Source organism: Diabrotica virgifera, chromosome 3, assembly GCF_917563875.1.
Source record: "Diabrotica virgifera virgifera chromosome 3, PGI_DIABVI_V3a".
Taxonomy (NCBI): Eukaryota; Metazoa; Arthropoda; class Insecta; order Coleoptera; family Chrysomelidae; genus Diabrotica; species Diabrotica virgifera.
Genome location: NC_065445.1, coordinates 64,464,479 through 64,488,915, shown reverse-complemented (window position 1 = coordinate 64,488,915; position 24,437 = coordinate 64,464,479). Strand labels below are relative to the sequence as shown.

Below are 24,437 nucleotides of genomic sequence, written 5' to 3'. Positions count from 1 at the left end.
TTTGTCACATGATTTAGATTTCAGTCAATCAGATGCCGTAATTCAAAAAGTAGTGACACCACGCAAGTTGTCAACACCTGTATCATGGTCAACACCGCACAAGTCGCTCTGTGATCATATGTTTGTACGTGAGTTTTACTGTTGAAAAGTCTAGTATCCAAGAAGTTTTTATAGAAGATTAAGAGGTAAGCTATATAATAAAGTAATGTTTATTCATTTACGCGTATTAATATAGAAAGAAATAATAATAAAATACCTTAAGCTGTGTTTACTAACGGTATTTTTTTTAACTTAGGCAGTGTTCAAAAAGTAGTTTTTTTCGTCTCCAGTAAAGTTGCTAAAAATGACTTATGCAGTGTTGTTAGCTAAGGGACTATATGCAAAAGGACCAGTGCACACATCTTATGGAAAATATAATGTCACTCAAATGAAATAAAATTTACATGAATAGATTCGTCCCGAAATTTCAATCCACTTTATGTTATATTATGATAATTTATGTTATATAATTGGTTAACATTAATGTTATATATAATTGTATAATTATGTTATATAATTTAGAACACTGTAACATTTATATCTGAATAGGGCTTGCCCGTGAATAAATAAATAAATAAATAAATTTGATGCCATTGCTCCAACTCTGAATTTTGCTTAATTATGGCATTAATTGTAATTAAAGTTTATTGATATCGCATTTTGAAGTCCATAAAACTAGCATTCATAAATAATATTAGTCTACCGGCTATTGAAAGCAGCGGCTATTGAAAGTGAATTACAAAATCTTTTTTCTCTCTTTGACACACGTACATTCCCATTTGATTTTAGATTTATTTTTATCAATTTACGCTATTACTATTCAAAATACAGAGTTGGCGCAATGATAAGAAATGACGAATTCGGGACGAATGTATTCATGTAAGTTTTATTTCATTTGAGTGACATTATATTTTCCATAAGATGTGTGCGGTGTTCTTTGAAAAAACTATTTTAATATTTTAAAAATTGCAATTTGTTGTTATTTTCTCATTTATTTATAAAGTATTTTTACCATGCAAACTTACATTTTTAAGTTTACTACTTGATTAAGATATAACATCAATATGATGACAATCTCACCATTTATCTTAAATACCATTATCTTAACAATCATCTTAAATACCATGATGATGTTAGTAACTTCTAACGAAATATAGGATTCGGTAAAAAGAGTACACCTCATCTTCTATTCAGCTGTCTACCCAATAATTTTTGGTTATTTGATATATACATTTGTATCTGGCTTTAATTCAACATTCCAATGAACAGACCAAAGAGCCAATGAACAGACCAAAGAGCCAATGAACAGACCAAAGAGCCAATAAACTGAGTCTTTGTTTTCCCATCTTGTTTCAAGTTTTTACTCGCTATATTTAGATTTTATGGCTGTTGTAAGTAAGAGAAGTGTAGTGGGAGTAATATGCAGACAAATTTTCTAGCAATTTTGCTTTTTCTGTAGAGGCAAATCCAGTTAAAAGAATTTGTGAAATGCTGATAGAATACTTTCGTTTGTGGTAAAAATCTGATTTTTAAATTGGATATAAGTTGATCTGTACACTGAATAAAAACAGAAATAATCCTAGTAAAAATAATAATAATTTCGTTTGGGTATAAACTGGCTGCCTTGGTACAAAAGCCAAGGCAAATTTGGGAGAGGTCCGGACCCCCTATACCCCCTCCTTGGCTACGTGCCTGCTAGGACCTTACAGCTCCTAGAGGGAGCTATAGTTCCTTTGTACGTAAATATTTCATAAATGAACGACTGTGTCTATCAGGAAAATAAACGATGGTGGTCTATCACGAAAATGAACGATGGTGGTCTATCAGGACAAAACGATTTTTTTTGTGAAAAAAAATTATAATGTAAAATGTAGGGGTTCATTTTTATGAAAGGTACTGAAAAACCCCACAATGTGGATTATTTATTTAAAAAAAAACTAACGTTTTACCTCATAGCGTTGGCTTGACAGACCACCGTTGTTGAACGGAGTGATTAAAGATTCTACATGAAGATTCTTTTTGTCTCATAATATTTGTAATGAACTTATTTGAAATTTGTAATAAAAAATACTTAGAAAAATTTTCGGACCTCACCACAAACCAGTATAAGTATAGGATCAGAACCAATATCGAAATTAAAGCACTCTACAATGATGGCGATATTGTTTAAGAAATTAAATCATAGCAACTAAGATGGGTAGGCCACCTGCACAGACTTCATAACAAGAGACTTGTAAGGCTTGTATGGGAGGAGATTCCTACAGGCAAAATACCACTCAGATGTCCCATAATGCGATGAAGAGGTAACATCCAAGCAGATCTCCGGAAAACGAACATTTCATTTGACCCTAGGTTGATGGAAGACCAAGCAAATTGGAAAAAAGTTGTAGTCAGCTAAGACGCACCCAGAGTTGTAGCGCTACGTGATGATGAATATTTGTAATGAAATATTAAAAAATGCACATATAAGTAGAAAAATAACAAAAAAGATTATTTAAAACTTTACCAAACAACGTCATCACTACGAATTATCCTCACGTCTTCAGCAGGAGGTAAATATTCATTGGAACTAGTTAAAATAAAATCCTCTATGCCAAAACAGTTTGCAATTTTGTGTTGTAAGTCTTCCACCTTTTTAATTTTTTCATTAATGAACATTCTTGCTCTCTGTCTATGATCAGTGAAAAATTCTGATAAATTTACAACTAGGATAAAATTATGTTGAGCCATTTTAAATGCTGGTTTAATAAACTTCCATTCAAATTAACCACTTTTCTGACTACTAAAAAATTAAAATTCAAAATTAATTTTATTTCAGTCGAACATAACCACACAAAACACTTGCAAAACAGGAAATTCCCCTACCTCCTACTTTCCCGGTTATATTTTACGCATGTGAAGTTAGCAACGTTTTTCGTAAACGCAGGCGTACCATAATAATTTTTGGTGGGCTTGAAATTATAAAAAAGAAAAAAAGTATAAAAATGTATTTTTATTTTTTGATACTTAAATGGACTATGGATAAAAAGAACAAATAACGAACTAACCGAGCTCTATTAAGAACCTATCATATTAGCGGTAATTAAAGCGCAAATTACTTAGATGGCGGGCCATGTGCACAGAATGATTCCATCTAGAATTCCCAGAATGGTACTATCTAGTGCATGGATTTCCAATTTACAAGGTATTGAGGGCCAAACTAGAAACTTTTGGTCTGGGTGCGGGCCGCACTTTAATATACTTAATAGGCTATTAGGTTTGTGTAAACAAAACAAATCATTATACAGGGTGTCCCGAAAAGATTGGTCATAAATTATACCACACATTCTGGGGCCAAAAATAGTTGGATTTAACCTAACTTACCTTAGTACAAATGTGCTCATAAAAAAAGTTACAGCCCTTTGAAGTTACAAAATGAAAATCGATTTTTTTCAATATATCGAAAACTATTACAGATTTTTTATTGAAAATGGACGTGTATCACTCTTATGACAAGAACATCTTAAAACAAAATTATAGTGAAATTTGTCCACCCCATAAAAATTTTATGGGGGTTTTGTTCCCTTTAACCCCCCCCAAACTTTTGTGTACGTTTCAAATAATTAATTGTTGTGGTACCATTAGTTAAACACAACGTTTTTAAAACTTTTTTGCCTCTTGGTATTTTTTCGATAAGACAGTTTTCATCGAGATGCGGCTTCTTTTATAATATGTTTACATAAAAATTTTATGGGGGTTTTGTTCCTTTAAACCCCCCAAATGTTTGTGCACGTTACAATTAAGCTATTATTATGGTACCATTAGTTAAACACAGTGTTTTTAAAACTTTTTTGCCTCTTAGTCTTTTTTTGATAAGTCACCTTTTATCGAGATGTGGCTTCTTTTTCAAAATATACCTAAAAATGTAAATTATAAATAAATTTTCAAATTATTAACAGGACTGTATAATCGTACTTAACCATATACAAATATGTGGTGGATTCGACAAATATTTAAAATATTTCAATAAACACTGGCTTATCGAAAAATGACTAAGAGTCAAAAAAGTTTTAAAAACATTGTGTTTAACTAATGGTGCCACAATAATAATTTAATTGGAACGTACACAAAAGTTTGGGGGGGTTTAAGGGAACAAAACCCCCACAAAATTTTAATGGGGTGCACAAATTTCATTTTAATTTTTTTTAAGATGATGCTGCCATAATAATGCCACATGTTCATTTCCAATAAAAAATGTCTAATAGTTTTCGATATATGAAAAAAAATCGATTTTAATTTTATAACTTCAAAGGGCTGTAACTTTTTTTGTGTGCACTATTGTATATAGGTAAGTGAGGTTAAATCAACTTATTTTTGACCCTAAAATCTGTGGTATAATTTATGACCAATCTTTTCGGGACACCCTGTATATTGATTTTAAAATTATTTATTTACATTAGCCTACATAAAGGAATGAAATTAAAAATAATCTAAGAATTCTGTACTAAAATTCCTCCTGTTTCCTCAAAACTTAAAAAAGTCTATTTCTTAGTTTTGAAAAATACTCTCGCGGCAGGGGCGGCTCCAGGATTTTATTTTTGGGTAGGCAAGCTACCAGGGGGTCTGGGGCAAAATTTTTTGGAAATGACAAACGAAATTGTGAGTTTTTAGGCTCTCTCTGACTTAATTTTCCAAACAACTTGTTAAGTGAGTTAATGCCTAGCTGGAGGTAACAATTATACTAATATATATTTTCCAAGAAACTTAATGTAGGCCTACCTCTATAGTCTAGTCTTATGTTATAAATTTAATAAACTTACCGGTACCTAATACAGAACTCTGTTAGGGTAAGTGCACTATGTATATATAATGTATTTAGCCTAATTAGTATTGGGAAATAAAAACGACAAAATCAAATTGACGAGGCAAATCACACAAAATGTATTACACAAGTTAGTTATTCTTACAGTGTTCGAAAAAGAGTTGTACATATTATTTTAAAATGTTTAATGAATTGTTTAATTGAACCTTCTATTGAACAGAAAAATGTAACTGATGAAGTTCATTTTAAAAGGAACTTTAGCCTTCTCCCTTTTTGAGCGGCGAATTCGTCTACAACAATTTCAGGGTGACATAGGAGATTGTAGCTAAGTTCTCGTTCTATTGAAATCACTCCCAAACTGTGAAGTCTTTGCCCCATCATTGTAGATCTTAAGCAGTTTTTAATTCGTCTCATCGATGAGAAACTTCTTTCAGCTGTCGCCGAACTTACAGGCATCACTAGAACAACGGACACTATATATCTCAACTCATTGAATGAACCGAAGGAAAAAAGCTCTTTATACAGATCTTCTGTACTTTTACATTTGGAAAACATAGATTTGCCTAAGTCACACTGTGCTTTTAGTTGAATGCAAAACTCTTCATCTTTTCCCCAAAATTTAGCAAAGGAACACAATTCTTTTGGATCCAGAAAATTTTGTGAGTTTGGATTACATGATGATATGCAAGCTAGAAGACTTGAATTTTCTGAGAATCTCTTTTCCATTTCTTCTGAAATATTATCAACTATGCTAAAGAGTTCTGCTTTAAATTGAGTTTTTTTAGAAACACTTTCATCATTGTACGTTGATTTCCCTTTTCCGGTAGTTTCAAAAACTAAAAAGTCAGATAGACTGCTGGATGGCGTCTGCTTTCTTATAGGTCTGTTTTCCACACTAAAGTCACTCACACTTCCTTGAACTTGAAAAATGTCTTGAGCTTTTTTGTATAACTCTTCAAACTTGTCATCTGTTCGCATCTTACATACACTTTCTATTGTTGCTTTAATAAATCGTAAGCTTTTCCGATTGCCAATGTTTGATGACTGTAGTTGCTTGGATAGTATGTTTAGGTAGCATAAAATTTCGTCTAAGCAAACAAGAAAATAAATTACATCAAAAGAACGAAATTGGGTGAGGAGGCCTTTAGCTTCTGCAGCTTCTCTTGGCTTAGCTTTATTTTGAGCACATTTTTGCAGTGCCACTACAATTGATCTAAACTGGGTTTTGAAAAAGTTAACTCCTTTGTACTTTGAGACCCATCTTGTGTCGCTATGCTGGGGAACTTTCAACTTCTTGGTCCCACTTTTAGTTTTTACTTCAAATGAGAACAATTCATTGCGTAAAGTTGAAGCAGACTGGAAAGCATATATTGCTTCTAACAGGCCGATAGTATCACCAACGGACTGTACACGTTTACTTACATCGACAAGAACTAGGTTGAGCCTGTGAGCATGACAGTGCACATATGGGCAGGGGTTTCCCGTGATTTCCCTCACTAATGCCTGTACACCGGAAAATTTTCCAGACATAACGGATGCTCCGTCGTAAGACTGGCTGACACAGAGCTGAATATTAAGCCCGATGTGGTTTAAAAAATGTTGTATTTTGTTTGCCAGAGAGAGGGAGACTTGAGCGTGCACGAGAGAGTGTGGGGGGAGGGGGTGGCGGTTCTGTGTAACCTTGAGCCCGCCCGCGCGGCCCTGCTAACAACGCCGGCTGTGTCACTACGGCTCTGGCAGTGTAATACACGGCTCGGCCCATTGCGTGATGTATGATCCACAATTCCACATGCGTTGCCCACAAATTTTGGGTAGGCAGTTGCCTACCCGCTAAAGCCGCCACTGTCTCGCGGGCCGCATGTTGATCTAGTGCATTTTACCAGGTAAAAAGGCGATGAGGAAATCCGACGTCACAGTGTAATGTTAAGAATCCTAGGTCAAGATGGAGCAACGGAGTTAAAGAGAAAAGCAACTGAAAAAAGGGAGTGGAAAAGAATGGTACATCAAGCCATGAGTCTACTTGGCTCGTAGTACATACTTACATATTATTATTATTACCTATTATTATCATTATATTTTAATAAATTTTATCATGAAATGTAGGGAAAGGCAAATAGGTAAGTGCAGTAGGTGGCGAACAATGAATTATACCTATTAATTTTTAATAAAAATATATTTAAATAACCCCTTTAAAATATTAGCCAAAGGCCGCAATATTTAATATAAGATTAAAATTTTTATTTTTTGGTAGTTTATTCTTAATTATTTCCCATTTACCTAAACTTTACTGATTTTTCTTATTCGTTAAAATTCTTTGCTCATTCTTGAATGCCACAAAAGTTGTACGATATTAAAATTTATGATATATTTTGTGATCGGTTATTTTTAGTTTAGCATTAGTTATATATTCTTAACTAAAGGGCCTTTTTCTCTTTAAAAATCAAGAATATATATGTAGGTTTTCTTTAAAGACAATCGTAATAAAAGTCCGTTTGGTGTTTAACAGTTTTAATTAATAAAATAGATGACTAAATTATTGATACTATTAAATTGACGAAATGTAAATGTGTTGTGTAATTGCGACTAAAATCTTACGTGTTCTTATTCTTACAAAAATGAAATGTATTTATAGATAATTTGGGTCTAATCAATATAATACCCGTCTTAATTCGTCTTTTTACGTCTTATTAACCCTAAGAGCACGTCTGTCATCGCTGTGATGTTATAATCGACTGCCTGTATTCGTTCTAGTTCCCTACGCTAAAACCAACCCTCTTAGGCTAATCTCTGTTTTCCTGTGAAAGAACCCAATTAAAATTGGTTCAAAGTATGTACCGACCCGCCGCCGTCTTTTTCTAATAAACTAAAACTATAAAGTTAAAAGTAGTCCGCCACCGTCGCCGTAATCCCCAATTTGTTCTGCACATCTGGGCCAACGTCCATATGTGAGACCCTTATCCCGTTCTCGTACTAATAATTAAGAAAAATGATATACAAGGAAATTTAAAATATAAGGTAAACTATTTACAATCCTACAATCGGCCATCCTGTTCGGAATCCAACTCGGATTCCATGTAGTTATCTATCCACGGCTTCATGTACTCTGCACACGTTGATGTGCTCTGAGGTCTCTCATGGTATCCAGATTTCTTTACCTCGTACCTGTCATTTGGATTTACTTGTACTACCACGTACGGTCCAAAATATTTCTTCAGCAGTTTGAGTCCTCCACCAAATCGTGTTCTCTTGATTGCCACTAAGTCCCCCTTTTTATACATCCTCGGCCTTTTTCTTCGTAGATCATATCTGCGTCTATTTTCCTCTTGAATTTTGACTAACTGACGTCGACTCTCGTTTCTCAGCATCTCTCTATCTTCATCAAATTGTTTAATTATCTCCTGTTCTATGATCTCCTTCATCCTCAGATCTTCTTTATTCTTCATCTTCGTTCCGAACAGTACTTCAAACGGCGTCGAATTTATGCTTCTTTGATAAGTTGCATTAAAGAACTGTGATTTATGAATGTGTTTATACCACTTCGTCGGTTCCTCTAGACTGAGTTTAGTTAATACTGGGATTAACGTTCTATTGATGCGTTCTACTTGTCCATTGCCTCTTGGTACGCCTGTTGTAATTTTTACATGTTTTATATGTTCACTTTCGCAATAGTCTTCGAATTCCTTCGCCGTAAATGCGGTACCTCTGTCAGATATTATACGGAGCGGATTTCCGAAATCCTTTTGATGTCTCTTCATGCATTCTATAACTTCTTTCGCCTTCGTTGATTTTGTAGGATAAAACCATGCGAATTTCGAAAAATCGTCAATAATCACCAGAATGTGATTATAGTTTTTGTTAGTCGTAGCTAAGGGTCCTAAATGGTCAACATGAAACGTTTGTAAAGGCCCATCGATTTTTACTATCGGATGTAACAAACCCTCCTTTTTGCCTTCTTTCTTGCTTCCAAGTATACATTTAACGCAATTCCTTATACACAGTGCTCGATTTTTTCTCTAAGATTTGGAATGTAACATTCTCTTTGAATTAAATCTTGTGTTTTTGTTACAGCAAAATGTCCTACCTCGTGTAAGTTTCTAATTACTTCTATTTGCATTCTTTTCGGAATGACTAACACTTCCTTGCCGTCTTCGTATTTAAACAAAATATTGTTTTTTATAACAAAGTCCTCGTATGATTCCGTAGCTAATATTTTCTTTATTGCTTGAATGTGGTCATCAGCTTCTTGAGCATTTATTATCCTTTCAATGAATCCTGGTTCGTGTAATACTGCCGTCTCATTTATTACCATTACCATTACCATCGGATATCGACTTACGCGTCCACATGAGCCATCCTTGTTCCCTTTCTGTGTTCCAACTCGTATCGATAATCTTCCAGTAGTAACGCCCACCTAGCAACTCTTGTAGCTTGTAGTTAAATCCTTTTTACTCATCGTCTTCGTACAGGCGGAGCAATCTGTAATTATTTTAAATTTGATTCCGAGTAGATAAACACGAAATTTTTCACCGCTTGAATTATAGCTAACACTTCTAGCTCATAACTCGTATATTTTTCCTCGGCTGGAGTTGTTTTCTTGCTCATGTAATAAACTGGGTGAAGTTTATTATCGATTTCCGATCTTTGTAAAAGACATGCTCCATATCCATAACTACTGGCGTCTGTATGCAATTCTGTTTCTCTCTCTTGGTGATAAATCTCTAATACAGGTTGATTAATCAGCAATTCTTTAAGTTTTAAAAATGCTAGTCTTTCTTTTGCTCCAAAATCAAATGTTTGATCTTTTCTGAGTAGATCACTTACCTTTATCTTACCTTCGAACGCTAATCAACAATGATCACTATTTTACTGTCACAACTGTCAATGTCAGCTTAGGTTGGGTTTCTGAAAACATAATTGATTATAATTATGAGATTAGTTAATCAATTAACATAACAATTATTAACATAATTGATTAACTAATTTCATAATTGTAATCAATAATTATGTTTTCAGCAACCCAATCAAAGTTGACATTGACAGTTGTGACAGTAATTAAATATTTGATAATGATCATTTTTGATTAGCGTTCGAACAACCAGTCCTAAGAGTCGTATCAGTTTTTTTACGAACCAGCTGTACATGCAAAACAGTGTATTAAAAAATCTGACGATTAGAGCGGGGCGTAAGGAAATGGGTGAGTCACAAAGTTTCACAAAAAAAGCGAATATTTTTTAAAAATCTATCGAATGATAGATTCGATAGATCAAACACGACCCCCCACGGAGAGGGGTGGGGGGTAAATTAAAAATTTTAAGTACGAACCCCGCAATATTTCGCGAAATGAACATCAGATCCAAAAACTGAAAAATACACGTATTCAATATTTTTGCGAAATCTATCGAATGACACTAAATATGACCCCCCACGGAGGTGGGGTGGGGGGTAACTTTAAAAGCTTAAATAGGAGCCCCCATTTTTTATTTCGGATTTGAATTCCTTACGTAAAAATCAGTAACTTTTATTCGAGACATTTTTTCGAATTATAAATAGATAGCGCTATAATCGGAAAAAACGATTGTTGGAAATGGAAAATTAAATTAAAAAATGGAAAGTTTTCTACTTTATGGAAAACTTAACTTAACTTTTTTTGGTTTTAGGACCTACTCTTCACAACCCAATGGGTCCCCATAACGCTCGAGTAACTGCAAATTTAGCATACTTTCCTCCCCTATTATTCGCTCCGAGCGTTAACAAAGTGTCAAAGCAAAATCGACCGACCTGCTCATGGTGGCGGTTTTTTGAAATTTTATAAGGGCGCTTTGTGTATGTTTAAATGAGATAGGTATTTAAAAAAATGCCGTGTCACGCTAGTGATACTATGTATTAATATAAACAGAAAATAAAAACGCACTTAATCTGATATAAATTCTTCACTTTCCAATATTGATTATCAGTTTGATTTTGTATACATAACCTCACTATCGCAGTTTATGTCAATAAATCTTTATTAACGAAAAAGAAAATATTTTTGTTGCACTATAAATTACAGTATAAATTAATAACTAATGAATTCTAACAATTGTATTCGGTTATTATCACTACAAAATAAAATATTCAAGTTTAACAAAATAATCCCATAAGACTCAATGTTAAAACGTCCTTACAAAATCTGACAGCGTGTCACGTGACTGTAAGTAGAGGGGAGACGCACGGAGCCAATAAGAGAAAATCATCTTTATCCAGTACAACTTTTGCATTGTGTTCAGGATGATATGTCAGGAAAAAAGTCTACAATAGAAAAATTGTTGGAAATGCATAGTTGAATTTTAAAGTGCATAATATGACCGGAGCACCTGGTCCCAGGTTCACTGCTAAGGCACGTCATCTGAAGTTTCGAGAACCGAAATATACCGAAGAATAAGCCATCAGAACCGACCCCCCGTTGAATCTGGTGCCCAAAAACTCTCCAAACTCCAGAAGTTAACATCGCCTTAGCAGTGACCTTGGGTACCACGTGGTCCGGGGTCGGTTCTGATGGCGTATTCGTATTCAGCGACCCCAAAACCGCCTATCAATCTGTTTGCATTCATTCAAGGCCGAAAACCTTCGAAACTCCTGAAGATGACGTGCCTTAACAGAGTGACCCCAGGTAGCACAAGTACGTTTTATGGACATCCAATGGACGTACATCTGTGTACATTGAAACGTCCAATGGACGTCCCGCTAAGGTACAATGGACATCCGATGGACGTCCAACGAACGTCCAGAGTTCACAAAATTGGACGTCCATAGAACGTGCGCTACAAACGTACAGTGTACTTTGTTGAAGATTTCAGTGTACATCTTATGTACATTCAATGTACATCTGATGTACATTCAATGTACGTCTTATGGACATTTTTGTAGGGCACTTTTCAGAAAGCAATCTAGTGTCCATAATTTTTTAAATACATACATAGCAAAAAGCCGTTAGGTATAGGAAATAGTTCCTATAATACTAAACTTATACTTTAAAATCTTACACAAAATACCTTTTTTTTCTTCTCTTTGTTATAACTTTATTATTTATACTTTATTATAGGAACTTCATTGCACGACTGCACTTGCACGATAAACAGCAAACACAAAGATATCACAGGATGTATTATATTGTATGTAATAGCTTAATAAAGACAAAGTTCAGATAATGGCGCCCTATGAAGCATGCACATTAAAAGAGGTTTATTTCTGTTCTGTTCTGAGTGTTCTGTTTCCTTCCAAACATTATTTCTTAGAACTTGAGAGTCAGTACGGTTGCATGATATAATGAAAACGAAGATATGACACCACGCAGCTCCTGGTGACGTCAATACGTGACGATTCCGACATTTTGTCATTTGTTGTTTTTTGTTTCCATGGTTTGTTTCTGCTATTTATATATACAGGTTGTATGTATTATATATACAGTGAATGTCATATTAGTGTGATAATAATTTTAATGAAAATATCACTATTTTAATTGCACATTTGCCTATTTTATCTTCAATAAATCCATAATTCACAAAAGTTTATATCCATTACTTTATCACTGCGTTTCGTAAAAAGTAATTTAACATAAATAATCCCTAATTTTTTTACCAAAATGCTTCCACTCTTCATGTCATCCATAAGTTATTTCAAATTGGCGCCGCTAACTAGTCACGTATTGACGTCATGTGCAGAACCGAACGAATTTGAAACACTTTGATGTCATATCTCCTAAATTTATTGTATCATGGTACGGTTGTATATTGCAAGCGGGTTTGCCATTCTGTGAATTATAAATAAATCCTCCTTCAGTATTCCACAACAATTAACAGCGATAATCCCCTAAAAGTACCTGCCTAATACTACCTTTTACGACCGATAGCGTGAAGAGCGACAACGTTGTCAAGAAGATTCTCATTTAGTTTGGCGGGAAATTTAACAGTTACAAAACGCACATTTAAGATTTAAATTGGTAGTGTCTAATTATTGTAAGTTCTATAATTATTACCGATGCGCGATGTAGCTCCGTTATTCTGAAAACGTTTACCATCGCTTTATCATCATCTAATATTATATAGGTTTAATTAAAATAATTTTAGTGGTTCAGTGTTTTAATTCGATGATGAGAAAATATGTGACTACATTTATTAGAAGCTTCTTGTATTCTACTAATAATATTGCTTTGATTAAAACAAGAAGCTATATATAATTACTGATAATAATAGTCGCGTTTTGTGTAAAATCTCCATGGACTACAAATGGATGTCCAATGTACGTTGAAATCAAACGTCCAATGGACGTCGCGTAATGGAGGTACTATGTACGTCCAGTTTTGGTCCATGGACGTTTGGACTTTAAATGTACGTTATATGGACGTCCATCGGACGTTGTGTGCTATATGGGACCGTAGACACCAGGCAGGTGCTCTGAGGGTGAGTTCTGATAGCTTATTCAATAATCCCTAAAGTTGCCCGTGTAATCTGTTTGTATCAATTTAGTTACGATAACCCTCGAACCTCCAGATGACGTGCCTTAGCAGTGACCCTGAGCACCAGGTGCTCCGAAGGTCGGTTCTGATGGCATAGTCGTGTTCAGCGACTCCAAAAATCCCCCGGGCAACTAAATGGCCCTTAATACGCTTATTTCCCCAAGTTTATGCACTTTTATTGCATATTACGCACTTTAAAATGCAAGCAATTATGCGTTCCCACCCATTTTTCTATTGTAGACTTTTTTCTGACGTCGCTGAACATAATGCAAAAAGTTGCAAGTTTTTAGGTGCTGTATTTAAAAATCGATTTATTCCGGTGTTTTTAGTGCTAAATACGATGTCTGGTTGAATTTTTGCAACCAGAAGTCCGAGGTTAATTTTCTCACCTTTAATACCATCCTTGAGTTATAAGCTCTCACTCTACGCCTGATTTGTCACTCTATGAGTTCTAATAACGTTGGAGTTATATTCGCGGACAGATAAACGGACGGACAGACAGGCATGAGACCGGAAGAGTATATTAAATATAGCATATATCCTGAAGTAGAACAAATTTTGTTCTCATCTTACTAAGGCGCGTCGAATAATATATCACTTCTACTATTTCGGCGACTTTAAAACAGTACTTCCTATTGCAAATCTGGAACCGGAAGTCCGAGGTAAAATTTATCTCCTCTGAAATCTACAATTTTATTAAGGATGAGGTTTTTTTCCATAAAACATTTAAGTATAACAAAAAAAAAAACAAATTTAAAATGGTGAAACTTTTAATATTTCAATTGAATTCATAATGTATATATTCATAGTTTATTACAAGTTGTAATGTTTTGTTTAAAGTTGTAAATACATGAAAATATACCACTGAAACAAACACTTTTTATGAATAAAAATTCTATATAACAGTCATTTTATCCAAAATTCTTAAAACTAAAAATTTAAACTTAAAATTTTTTCCAAAATTATAAACTTTTAACAGAAAACATTTTTTTCATTTAATTTAAATAGTAAAGATTTAAATTATATTTACAATTTAAATAGTAAACAGATTATATTAGTATGAATATTTAGCAAATTAATACGGTTACTATATAACTTCATATATTGATTTACACAAAATGGAAAGGTTATATTTTTATATCAACGGATCAATTTTAACATGGAGTCCATGTCTTACTTTTTGAAATAATGTTACAAGTCACATCAGCGATACTTTTTTTCACGTTAAGAAAGGCACGTTTGGCTTATGCAGATCAGTCTTGCCAAAACTACAGTATATAGAGGTTCCACAGTAAAATCACTCTTCTGTCGGCGCTTTGATCTCAGGAAGTAATACCGGCAGTACGCAATTGGTAATTCTCCAGTGGTGGATGCGGGTTTTCCCTGTTAAAAGCCGTACGTTTCTATGCGAATAGCAATGCGAGAGTGGGGCAAAAGCGACTGCCAACATTGCGCGATCGCTATGCGCGACTACAGATTTTACTTCCAATTTTTCGGAGAGTGGTTCTACTGTCTCTCTTTATACTGTGCCAAAACTCTCAGGCACGTGTTGCTACTAGACTGGCTGATATACGATTCATTCTTATCAAACGGCCGGCGTGGCATCGGGGCGCTTCTATCGTCCATAAGAAATACGTAGCCCTATCTACGCAACGTTCCATTCTCAACGTGAAACGCTCTATAGAATCCAATTTACGTGAATAAAAGTTTGTAATTTTTGGGGATTTCCTGTATTATTATTCTGTATTTACCTTAGTAGTGTAGGTATTAGAAAATATAATAAATAAACAAATACTTATGTCTTTAGTTTCATATCATTATAACATCTTTTAACAGTAATATTAATAAATCAACAATATTTAAGGTAGTTTCTAATATAAAACCATCTAAGAACTTGGCAACTATCTTTCTCCCTTATATGGCGCTAGAGCCCAAGTCGGGCCGTGTTCTCCTCAGTATCTGCCTCCAAGTATCTTTATCCCTGCTGTTCCTCCAGTTGTCCACCCTCAATATCTATTTAGTATGGGTTCTCACTACGACTATCCACCTCTTTTTGGTCTTTCTACTGGCCGACGTCCAACCATAGTTCCACTAAGCTTTCTACTAGGTGTTCTGTCATTATCCATTCTTATAAGGTGACCTACCCAGCACGATCTTTGTATTTTTGCATAATTTGGTAACTATAGGTCTCCAAAAATAATTTTTAGACTATCTCCTCTCTTTTAGCATATATTTTGGGTTCTTGTTTTGCTATTTAACTAGCAATTTTATTTTATATTTACAAATTTATAAAAGGTAGTGTTTTTAATAATTTAAAAAAATAAAACTACCAACAAGTGGTTTTTCGAAGATTAATCGACCTAAAATGAGTTCCATAGTTTTTAGTTTTGTTTGGGAAGAGCAGTTTTGGACACCCTGTATAATCCATTTTCTGTAATTTGTACTCTTAACCAGTGTTATCCTTTTCATTTTGTTTTAATTGTATTAAACTTTGATGGTATTTCAAATTAATTTTAACAAAAGAATTTTGAGTTTTGAAAACGTCTTTTATATCTTTTTATACCTAATCCTTTTTATTTTAACCAAGTTTTTTTGAGCAATTTGTAAACAACCATGCTAATTTGCTAACTTTATTGTGTTTAAGAATGAACAAACAATTTAGAACATTTTAATAAGTTTAAATATTCTTTAATACAGAGTATTTAAAGTGCTAAATTAGTTTCAATGTTTTAGTAAACAAAAATTATTATCAATAAGGAATTGAGAATAAGAATACTATCTGACCAAATTCACTTTGTATTTGAGATGCGCACAAATAGAATGGATACCGTGGAACTCGAAAGCGAGGCAGTAAACGAATGTACAATGTACAATGTACACTCCGTGCAGATATCATTCCGTGTACAATCAATAGGGCTTTTCAACGCTTCTCATTTGTTTCGAGCCTCATATGTCGTATAATCCGTGTATAATATTAATATACGACATATATGACAGAAGCTCGAAACAAATGAGAAGCGTTGAAAAGTCTTATTACGTTTGTTCCGCGACGTTAAAACTGCTTGTTCACAATGGACGTAACCATAAGATGAACGTAAGCCGTTATTATTTCGTAAACCGTAATTTGTATATAATTTTATTAGTCCTGTCGCCAGGGGGGGTACAACGGCCTCGTTAATTCAGATGGACTTACCCAAGTTTTTTTTATGTATTTTGACCCGTAGAACCCGAATTTTTTGGGTAACAGTTGATCCGGATGTCGATAAGATTGTTATAGACCAAGAACTTGAGGAATCAAATAACAGCGATTTTTGGCAAAACAAAACAATATTTTGTATTTTTTGGGTCATTTTAAGCAAAAAATATTTCTACAAGTTTTTTAGTAGGATGCACAGTTTTCGAGATAAACGCGGTTGAACTTTCAAAAAATCGAAAAACTGCAATTTTTAAACCCGAATAACTTTTGATTAAAAAATAAAATAGCAATTCTGCTTAGCGCCTTTGAAAGTTCAAGTCAAATTATGTCGGTTTTGATTATTTGCATTGCTAAAAATTTATTGTGTTATTGTTAAACAAAGCTACAAACAACTAGTGCGTGAGTGATGTTTCTATGATTTCTCATTTAAAATCGAACGAGTAGGTAGAATAGGTACTAGTGCAATCAAGACTATTTCTACGTTACATGCGTTAAAACGCATGTAAAAGCACGGGAAACCCTACGTGTTTATAGCTTTGTTAAACAATAAAAAAATAAATTTTTACCAACGCAAATAATCAAAACCGATATAATTTGACTTAAACTTTCAAATGCGGTAAGCAGACTTGCTATTTTATTTTTTAATCAAAAGTTATTCGGGTTCAAAAATTGCAATTTTTCGATTTTTTTAAAGTTCAACCGCGTTTATCTCGAAAACTGTGCATCCTACGAAAAAACTTGTAGAAATATTTTTTACTTAAAATGGCCCAAAAAATACAAAATATTGTTTTGTTTTGCCAAAAATCGCTGTTATTTGATTCCTCAAGTTCTTGGTCTATAACAATCTTATCGACATCCGGATCAACTGTTACCCAAAAAATTCGTGTTCTACGGGTCAAAATACATAAAAAAAACTTGAGTAAGTCCATCTGAATTAACGAGGCCGTTGTACCCCCCTGGCGACAGGACTATATGCAGCGTTCACAATAGACTTAAATTTTACGTAAAGACAGGCTGTCTTTACGTAAAATTTAAGTCTATTATGAACGCTGCATAAAATTATGTACAAATTACGGTTTACGAAATGATAACGGCTTACGTTCATCTTATGGTTACGTCCATTGTGAACAAGCTGTTAGGTCTACGTCTGATAGCTCCCGGTTTACCGAACGTCAACACCAGTGCGCATCTAAATGTCAAATACAAAGTGAATTTGGTCAGACAGTACTTACCCGTATCATAGTCCAGGGTAATGAGGATTTTCCCGGGATACTCAAAGATCCAGGTAGCTATTACCTTTAATAGTTATTGTAGATCTATAGATAGAAAACCTACCTGTTTCCTGCCTAGAGTTCGCGTCCGTTTTTAATCATTAACAATTTAGTGCAAAAAACGCGATTTTCTCGATTTCTTGCACCCCATTCAAAAGCTAAATAGATAACATAAAACTACAAAATTTAATTTTTCAGAACATATAAAAACCTTCAAATTGTTTTGTTGCTACTCAAACTGCAAAATAAGTGAAAATCGTTATTTGTTAACAACTTTTACTAAAACTACCTTAATTCGCATAAGAATTATTCTATTTGTTTATCCCAGAGACATTTATTTTGCAATAACATAAGACATAGTATAGGACAATTTTGATTATGCCAAATGAAAGTAGAAGAGGGGTACATAGTATCAAAATTTATTAACAAATATAAAAAAATTAATTAATATAGTCAAAAGTCCTAATGCCAAATTTTTGAAATTTTGTAGTTTATAAACATTTAGAACAACTTGAAAAAGGTTGTCCGTATAAACAATCTTTATATGCATTCGAAAAGCTAGTATTTTAACACGAATTTTCAAATAAAAAAATTTAGCCTGGGCTCACTTGGAACAAAGTTAGCCATATGTTTTTTTTTAATGCACAGCTAATTGGTTTATAATAATTCAGGAATCCAATTATGTAATGTCATTTTAAAGAATGGGATTCGTCTTTTTTCTTAAAAAAATTGCACAAACATTGTACTTTTACAGCACCCTCTACGATTTTTCAAAAATGTAGTTCAAACGATTACTAGGGGGAACCTACAATTCCACCGAGTTAAAATACCAAAATATCAATTTCAAACTAATACAATCTTCTGTATCTTCGGATTAACTCAATGCATTTTAATCTTTCTTTTTTTAATTTGTATGTAATTTCTACGTATATTACAAATATGCAATTTGTTTATAAATTTATTAATTAATAAACAGTCTAATTCGGCTAATGGATTAAGTCCACAGTCAAGAAATCCGATAGCACACACAACAGTCTAATTTGTTTAAAATATCTTGAAAAAATATTTATTTTAAAAAAATCTAATTTTTTAAACATAATATAATTAATGATCGTAGAAAAAGTTAAAGTACACTTTAATAAATAAATTATTTTTATTACATAATTATTTATAGAAGATAATTTTTTATTAAAGTATACCTTAACTTTTTCTGTGATTAATAATGATAGTATGGTTAAAATCATGGATTTTTGGGAAACAAATTTTTTTTTCAAAAATTGTTTAAACAAATTTGTTTAAATAAAGCTGTTTATTATTAATTAAATTATTAATGTCTAGACAAATTGCATATTTGTTGCATATTTGTAATTTACAGAAAAATTACATGCAAATTAAAAAAAGAACGGTCAAAATATATTCAGTAGATCACGAGATATAGAAAATGATAGTAGTTTTAAGTTGCATTTTTTAGTTTTTAAACTCGTGCATTTGTCGGCTCCCAGCTTTCCCTTTACTTACCACGAGTAGTCATCAATTGATCTACATTTTTAGAAATTCGTGTAAAATACCAGCTGTTCTAATGGGTGAAGTCGAGTTCGCTCCGCTTCGTTCAGGTATATTTTATAAGGGTACGAATTGGCTCCCGCATGAATGCGGGTAGGCTCTCATATAATCACGGAAATATTAGACATTGTTGCCAAATCGTGTAATATTTATACTGCTTAGGAAATTTACATAGTAATATAGACTTTTTATAGGAAAATTATACTTTTAGACAAATATTTTAGAGTTTGTTTTAGTTCAACATTGGCATATGTGGCAATTTTAACACAAATTATCGGTGTCGGCCGGTATGCGCTCGACCGTTTTGCGCTCTTACCTGAAATCGGCCGGTTTGCGCTCTACACTCTAATACCCGAAAGTTAAGTTAGGACCGAAGGGTTAGGTCTTCCTCCTTTCCCATAGATATTTCTAGGAAGGTACCTGTTTCTAACAAAAAGAGAAAATTTGAAAGAGGTGACAACGCTGGGTGATATTTTCGACATGTTTAGGTAAAATAAATTTTGTCTATGGGAGCCAATTCGGACTCCACCTTTTTCAGTTCAGGTAAAATTCTTACCATTGGGAGCGAACTCGACCCCGTCCGTTCTAATATGTAAAAGGATTTTTTCTATGTTTATAAACTACAAAATTTAAAAAATTTGGCATTAAGACTTAACTATACTAGATAATTTTCTATCTTTTTCTAATCTTTTTTTAGTCCATTTTGATAGCATAAGTTTTCTACATCCATTTGACATACGCAGAATTGCCCTATCTTCATTATTTTCTGTCTTATGTTATTTCAAAATAAAGGTCTCTGGGATAAACAAATAGAATAACTCTTAAACTAATTAATGGTTTGGTCTCAAATTTTGAGGGTTTGCTAAGTACCCCAATGCCCAACTTTCGGTAAAACACTAAAGTTCTAAGTAAGTTTTAGTAAAAGTTATTAACAAATAACGATTTTCACTTATTTTGCAGCTTGCGTAGCAACAAATTAACTTTTTAACTTTCAAAAATCGGAATTCTAAAGCTTTTTCAACGTTCTAAAAAATGGAATTTTGTAATTTTATGTCAACTATTTAACTTTTGAATGGGGTGCAAACAATCGAAAAAATCGCGATTTTTTCCCTAAATTGTTAATAATTAAAAAACGGACGCGAACTCTAGGCAGGAAATAGGTAGGTTTTCTTCCTATAGGTCTACAATAACTGAAAAAGTAGTCAGCTACCTGGATCGTTGAGTGGTCCGAACATGGTCTATTTCTATCTTATTACCCTGGTCTATCATATCACTAGCACGTTGGGCGTGAATGTGATAGAAATTTTTCATTATCTTTAAAGAGAAACCTTTGTCGTCGTGTTTATATTAAAAATAATCTTCCTGTTCCAATTGCTAGTTTCTATAATTGTTCGTTCGATTCTTTACAATAGGTACACAGTACACACAAAGGGGTGTAATTTTAAAAACATTTAACAAGTAACATATGTTTTAAAAATGGAACTAGGTCAACATTAAAAATGGAATTAGTTGCTTATTTTCATGGACTTCACTTTTCAAAAGAACATACTCTATAAGTGTACTTATTTGCTTCTTATAGTAAGTAATCCTGAATCTACATTTTGTGTTTATCATTGTATTTTAGAATAACTATAAAATATAGGTATTTCTGTAGGAAAAAATAGTTAATTGACTTTGTAAAACGTAACAATAAGACTCTAAAGTACATACTCAAACTTATTTGGCAGGCTATTGCAGCCCAAGACATATGTAGTTGCTATTTTGAGTAGGGACACATACTGTTCCCAGGTAGTTATATCCATTTTCAACGACTTTATGTCATTTATTTTAATGCTTTTAAGTATGCAGTCTTCAATTTAAACCCAACCACTGTTTGGTTTTGCGGTTATTAGTGCAAATACTTCAAAGTTCACAGGGTTAAAATTCGCTCAACGAGAAGCAGCTGCTTATAAACCTATTATTGACTTAAAGAGCAACAGTGTTGGTTAAAGGGCACAATGGAAATAAAGGCAACCGGCAACCGCATTGCTGACCAGCTAGCTAGGAAAGCAGCAGGCCTACCACTCCAAGCCGATGCCGCACTGCAGGATGCTAGATGGTCGCTTGGAGGGTTGATTTTAAAGGTGGATGGTGGAGGGGCGCTGCATTATGGACGCGGTGAAATAGTTAAATGAAGTCAGAAGTCAGTATCCAACTGACTGCTGATGAATCATTTGTTTAATTTGTTACGTTACATTTGGTTTGTTTTTTAGCATATCGTCCTATTAGAGGTAAAACTCACTAACTACACTTTTCATAAAGTGGAGAAAAATCCACTTAAAGGTACAAATTGTTTTTTAAATTCACCTGACTTGAATATTGCATTTTTTTTAATGCAACTGCAAAGAATAAATAAAACAGATATTTTAAGCCATATTTCGTCAAATAGTGGGTCTGCTAGGTCCCAAATTGCCCTTATTTTATACACAGCACTTATTACGCTTCCCTCCATAGCCAGGCTATCCGGATGGAATATTAAACACGACTGATTTGGGTGGATAGACACCTGGTGAACCACCGGATGGTTAGATGGTAGTGGGAGGCCACTGCGGCTACCGTCGTTTTGTTATTCGTCGCCAAGCAGGTATCTACCATCCACCATCCTACCAAACTTCCTGCAGTGCGGCATCGGCTTACGGGTCTGGTGATCTTGATCGCTCCCACATTCAAACCGCGAAAAGGTGGGAAGAGGGGCCAGGATGTAGACTTGTCAAGGTAACACTAAGGAACCTTAATATGATACCAGGCATAAAAAGCTCATTTTGGCGCCCTCCAAGCAGGGGCGCCCGCCTGCACTGCATCCCTTGCAGGCCCGTTATCGCCGGCCCTGTGCAAGAGTGTGTAGCAAGTATGACAGGTAATTTTGATTAATAATCTAATAAAAAGCATAATTTATAAAACTGAGGTTTTTGGGTTGAATTTATTTATAACAAGGTACTTCTATCATTTGCAATAATTTCCTACCGTATTGATTATTTTTTGGGGAATTGAAACTTTATTTAATTTATTTCAGCTAATGCAACAATTGACATTTTATTAATTTGAAACCGTTTAAAAATCTGTACTATAAATAATAATATAAAAGATTCGTACAAAAACTAGCTACAATTTCATTAAGTTCTTAAAAAAATATATTTTTTATTGAAAAAGCCTTGCGTGTTGATTCAGAATCACTTATTTTACGCACCTATTCCATAATTTTAGAGCGGAAATGATGAATACTATGAACGGTTTAATTAAATGTATATAAATTCTTTTTCGAAACATTGGATACGGTATGTCTCAAAAATATTACAAATATATCAAAGATTTCTTGAAATGTATGCTATACTAATATAGTATACTGAATTACTTTGGATTAAATAAAATTATTAACTCAATGTTTAACAATTCTCAATCATTGAACTACAAATAAGGGCTTATTGAGTAATTTGTATATGACGGGTATGCTTTATATAAGTCAAATAATTTAAAATTCAATTATGAAATAATCAAATACTGAAACAAAACGATTTTGACGTAAATTATGATTTTTGCAAAGACGCAAATTTGTATTGTAGATATTAGTGCCAGGACCTCGATTTTTGACTCTTCGCTTCGTTATTGAACGTATTCGCTTCGTATCTGTTTAGTGTATAGATAGCGAATGATCGATAACGAAGCGAAAGGTCAAAAATCGAGATTCAGATAATAACATAGATCATCAATCAGTTAACAGAACGAGCTCGTGCAAGATTTAATATTTTCAGTATATACAGAAATAAACATTATCACCAAATAAACATTATTAGAAAAGATTTCAAATCGAGAATCAACCTCTGTAATGATAAGGTTGGCAACTTGCTTACCAACAAAGAGAATATCCTGTTACGATGGGTAAGACACTTTCGAGAGTTGCTGGAAAGGGAATCTACTAATAATATAGAACTGGAGAATGAAGAATTTGTAAAACCGCCCTGGGTAGAAGAAGTGAAAATATCTATAAAAAAACTAAAAAACCACAAATTTCTAGGTAGTGATGGAATTTCAGAAGAGATATTTACACACGATGGATAGCAGATCACCAAGGTGTTGCAAAAAATAGTAGGCAAAATTTGGTCTGAGGAGTAAATTGTCAAACAAGATATCGTCAAACATCTTGCATAGGAGATTGAAGCCTTATATCGAACCGTTCCTAGGAGAATATCAGGCAGGTTTCAAATGTGGATGTTCAACTATTAACCAGATCTTCACATTAAAATACTACTACTATCCGCTTACAGCGTTCTCCGACGCCTTCCGACTCCCAACCGCCATTCTTTTCTGTTTAAACATAGACCTGGAGGGATTATTTTTCCTCTAGTTATTTTTCGATTCCCTCCCTCCAGGTTCTTTTCGGCCTTTCCTTTTTCCTTCTTCCTAGTTGTATCCACGCCAAAATCTGTTTAAATATCCTGTCATCTGGCATTCTCTATACATGGCCGTACCATATTACAGTGGAACCTCGTTAACTCGATCCGGGTTATCGAAAATCCGGGATAGCCGGAGAAAATGGTAAAAATTAATAAAATACGGTATACTTACAGATAGTTGGCGTATTCCATGACGTTTTTTCCATCTATCCAGCCAACCTTAACTCGCAGTGAAATTTGGTTCACAATCAGGCAACCTTTTATTCAGCTTGAGTGCTGTTTCTTGAATAATTGGTCCAGACACTGGTAAACCACGTTTCCGTTTCGCACAAAACCACACATACAAAGCGTCGTCGAGAGTCTCATTTTTAGCTTTCTTAGCTGTCCAAACTGTCTTTTGTTATCATTTTGAAACAAAATTTTTCGATTTTAGTTCTATTTTTCTTCCAATCTGATACTGTAGAAGTACCGACAACATATGATGCTGCAATTGTTTTTAAAGATTTGCCTTTATCAATTGTACCTAATGCTTCTAGTTTCTTTTCCATTGTCAATACAACATTTTTACGTTTTGTTGCCATTACGTAGACAAAAAACACGCAAACATCTGAAGCACGATTATAGAACGGAAGCGAACAATACG

At 33.8% G+C, this 24,437-nt stretch overlaps 2 protein-coding genes across 2 annotated transcripts in view; both read right to left on the bottom strand.

Moving 5' to 3' along the window:
• The window catches only part of LOC114337887 (uncharacterized), a 53,470-nt gene extending 50,576 nt beyond the window's left edge, over positions 1 to 2,894 (bottom strand). Inside the window, exon 1 of the mRNA XM_028288451.2 lies at positions 2,546 to 2,894. Within this exon, the coding sequence (XP_028144252.1) occupies positions 2,546 to 2,769 (224 nt within the window). The 5' untranslated portion in view covers positions 2,770 to 2,894. The remainder of the gene's footprint in view (positions 1 to 2,545) is intronic.
• A 2,186-nt stretch (positions 2,895 to 5,080) lies between these two features.
• Positions 5,081 to 6,370, bottom strand: LOC126882500 (uncharacterized). Its single transcript, XM_050647465.1, has one exon. It carries the CDS (start codon positions 6,368 to 6,370, stop codon positions 5,081 to 5,083), a length of 1,290 nt encoding a protein of 429 aa, XP_050503422.1.
• Positions 6,371 to 24,437: the final 18,067 nt, after the last annotated feature.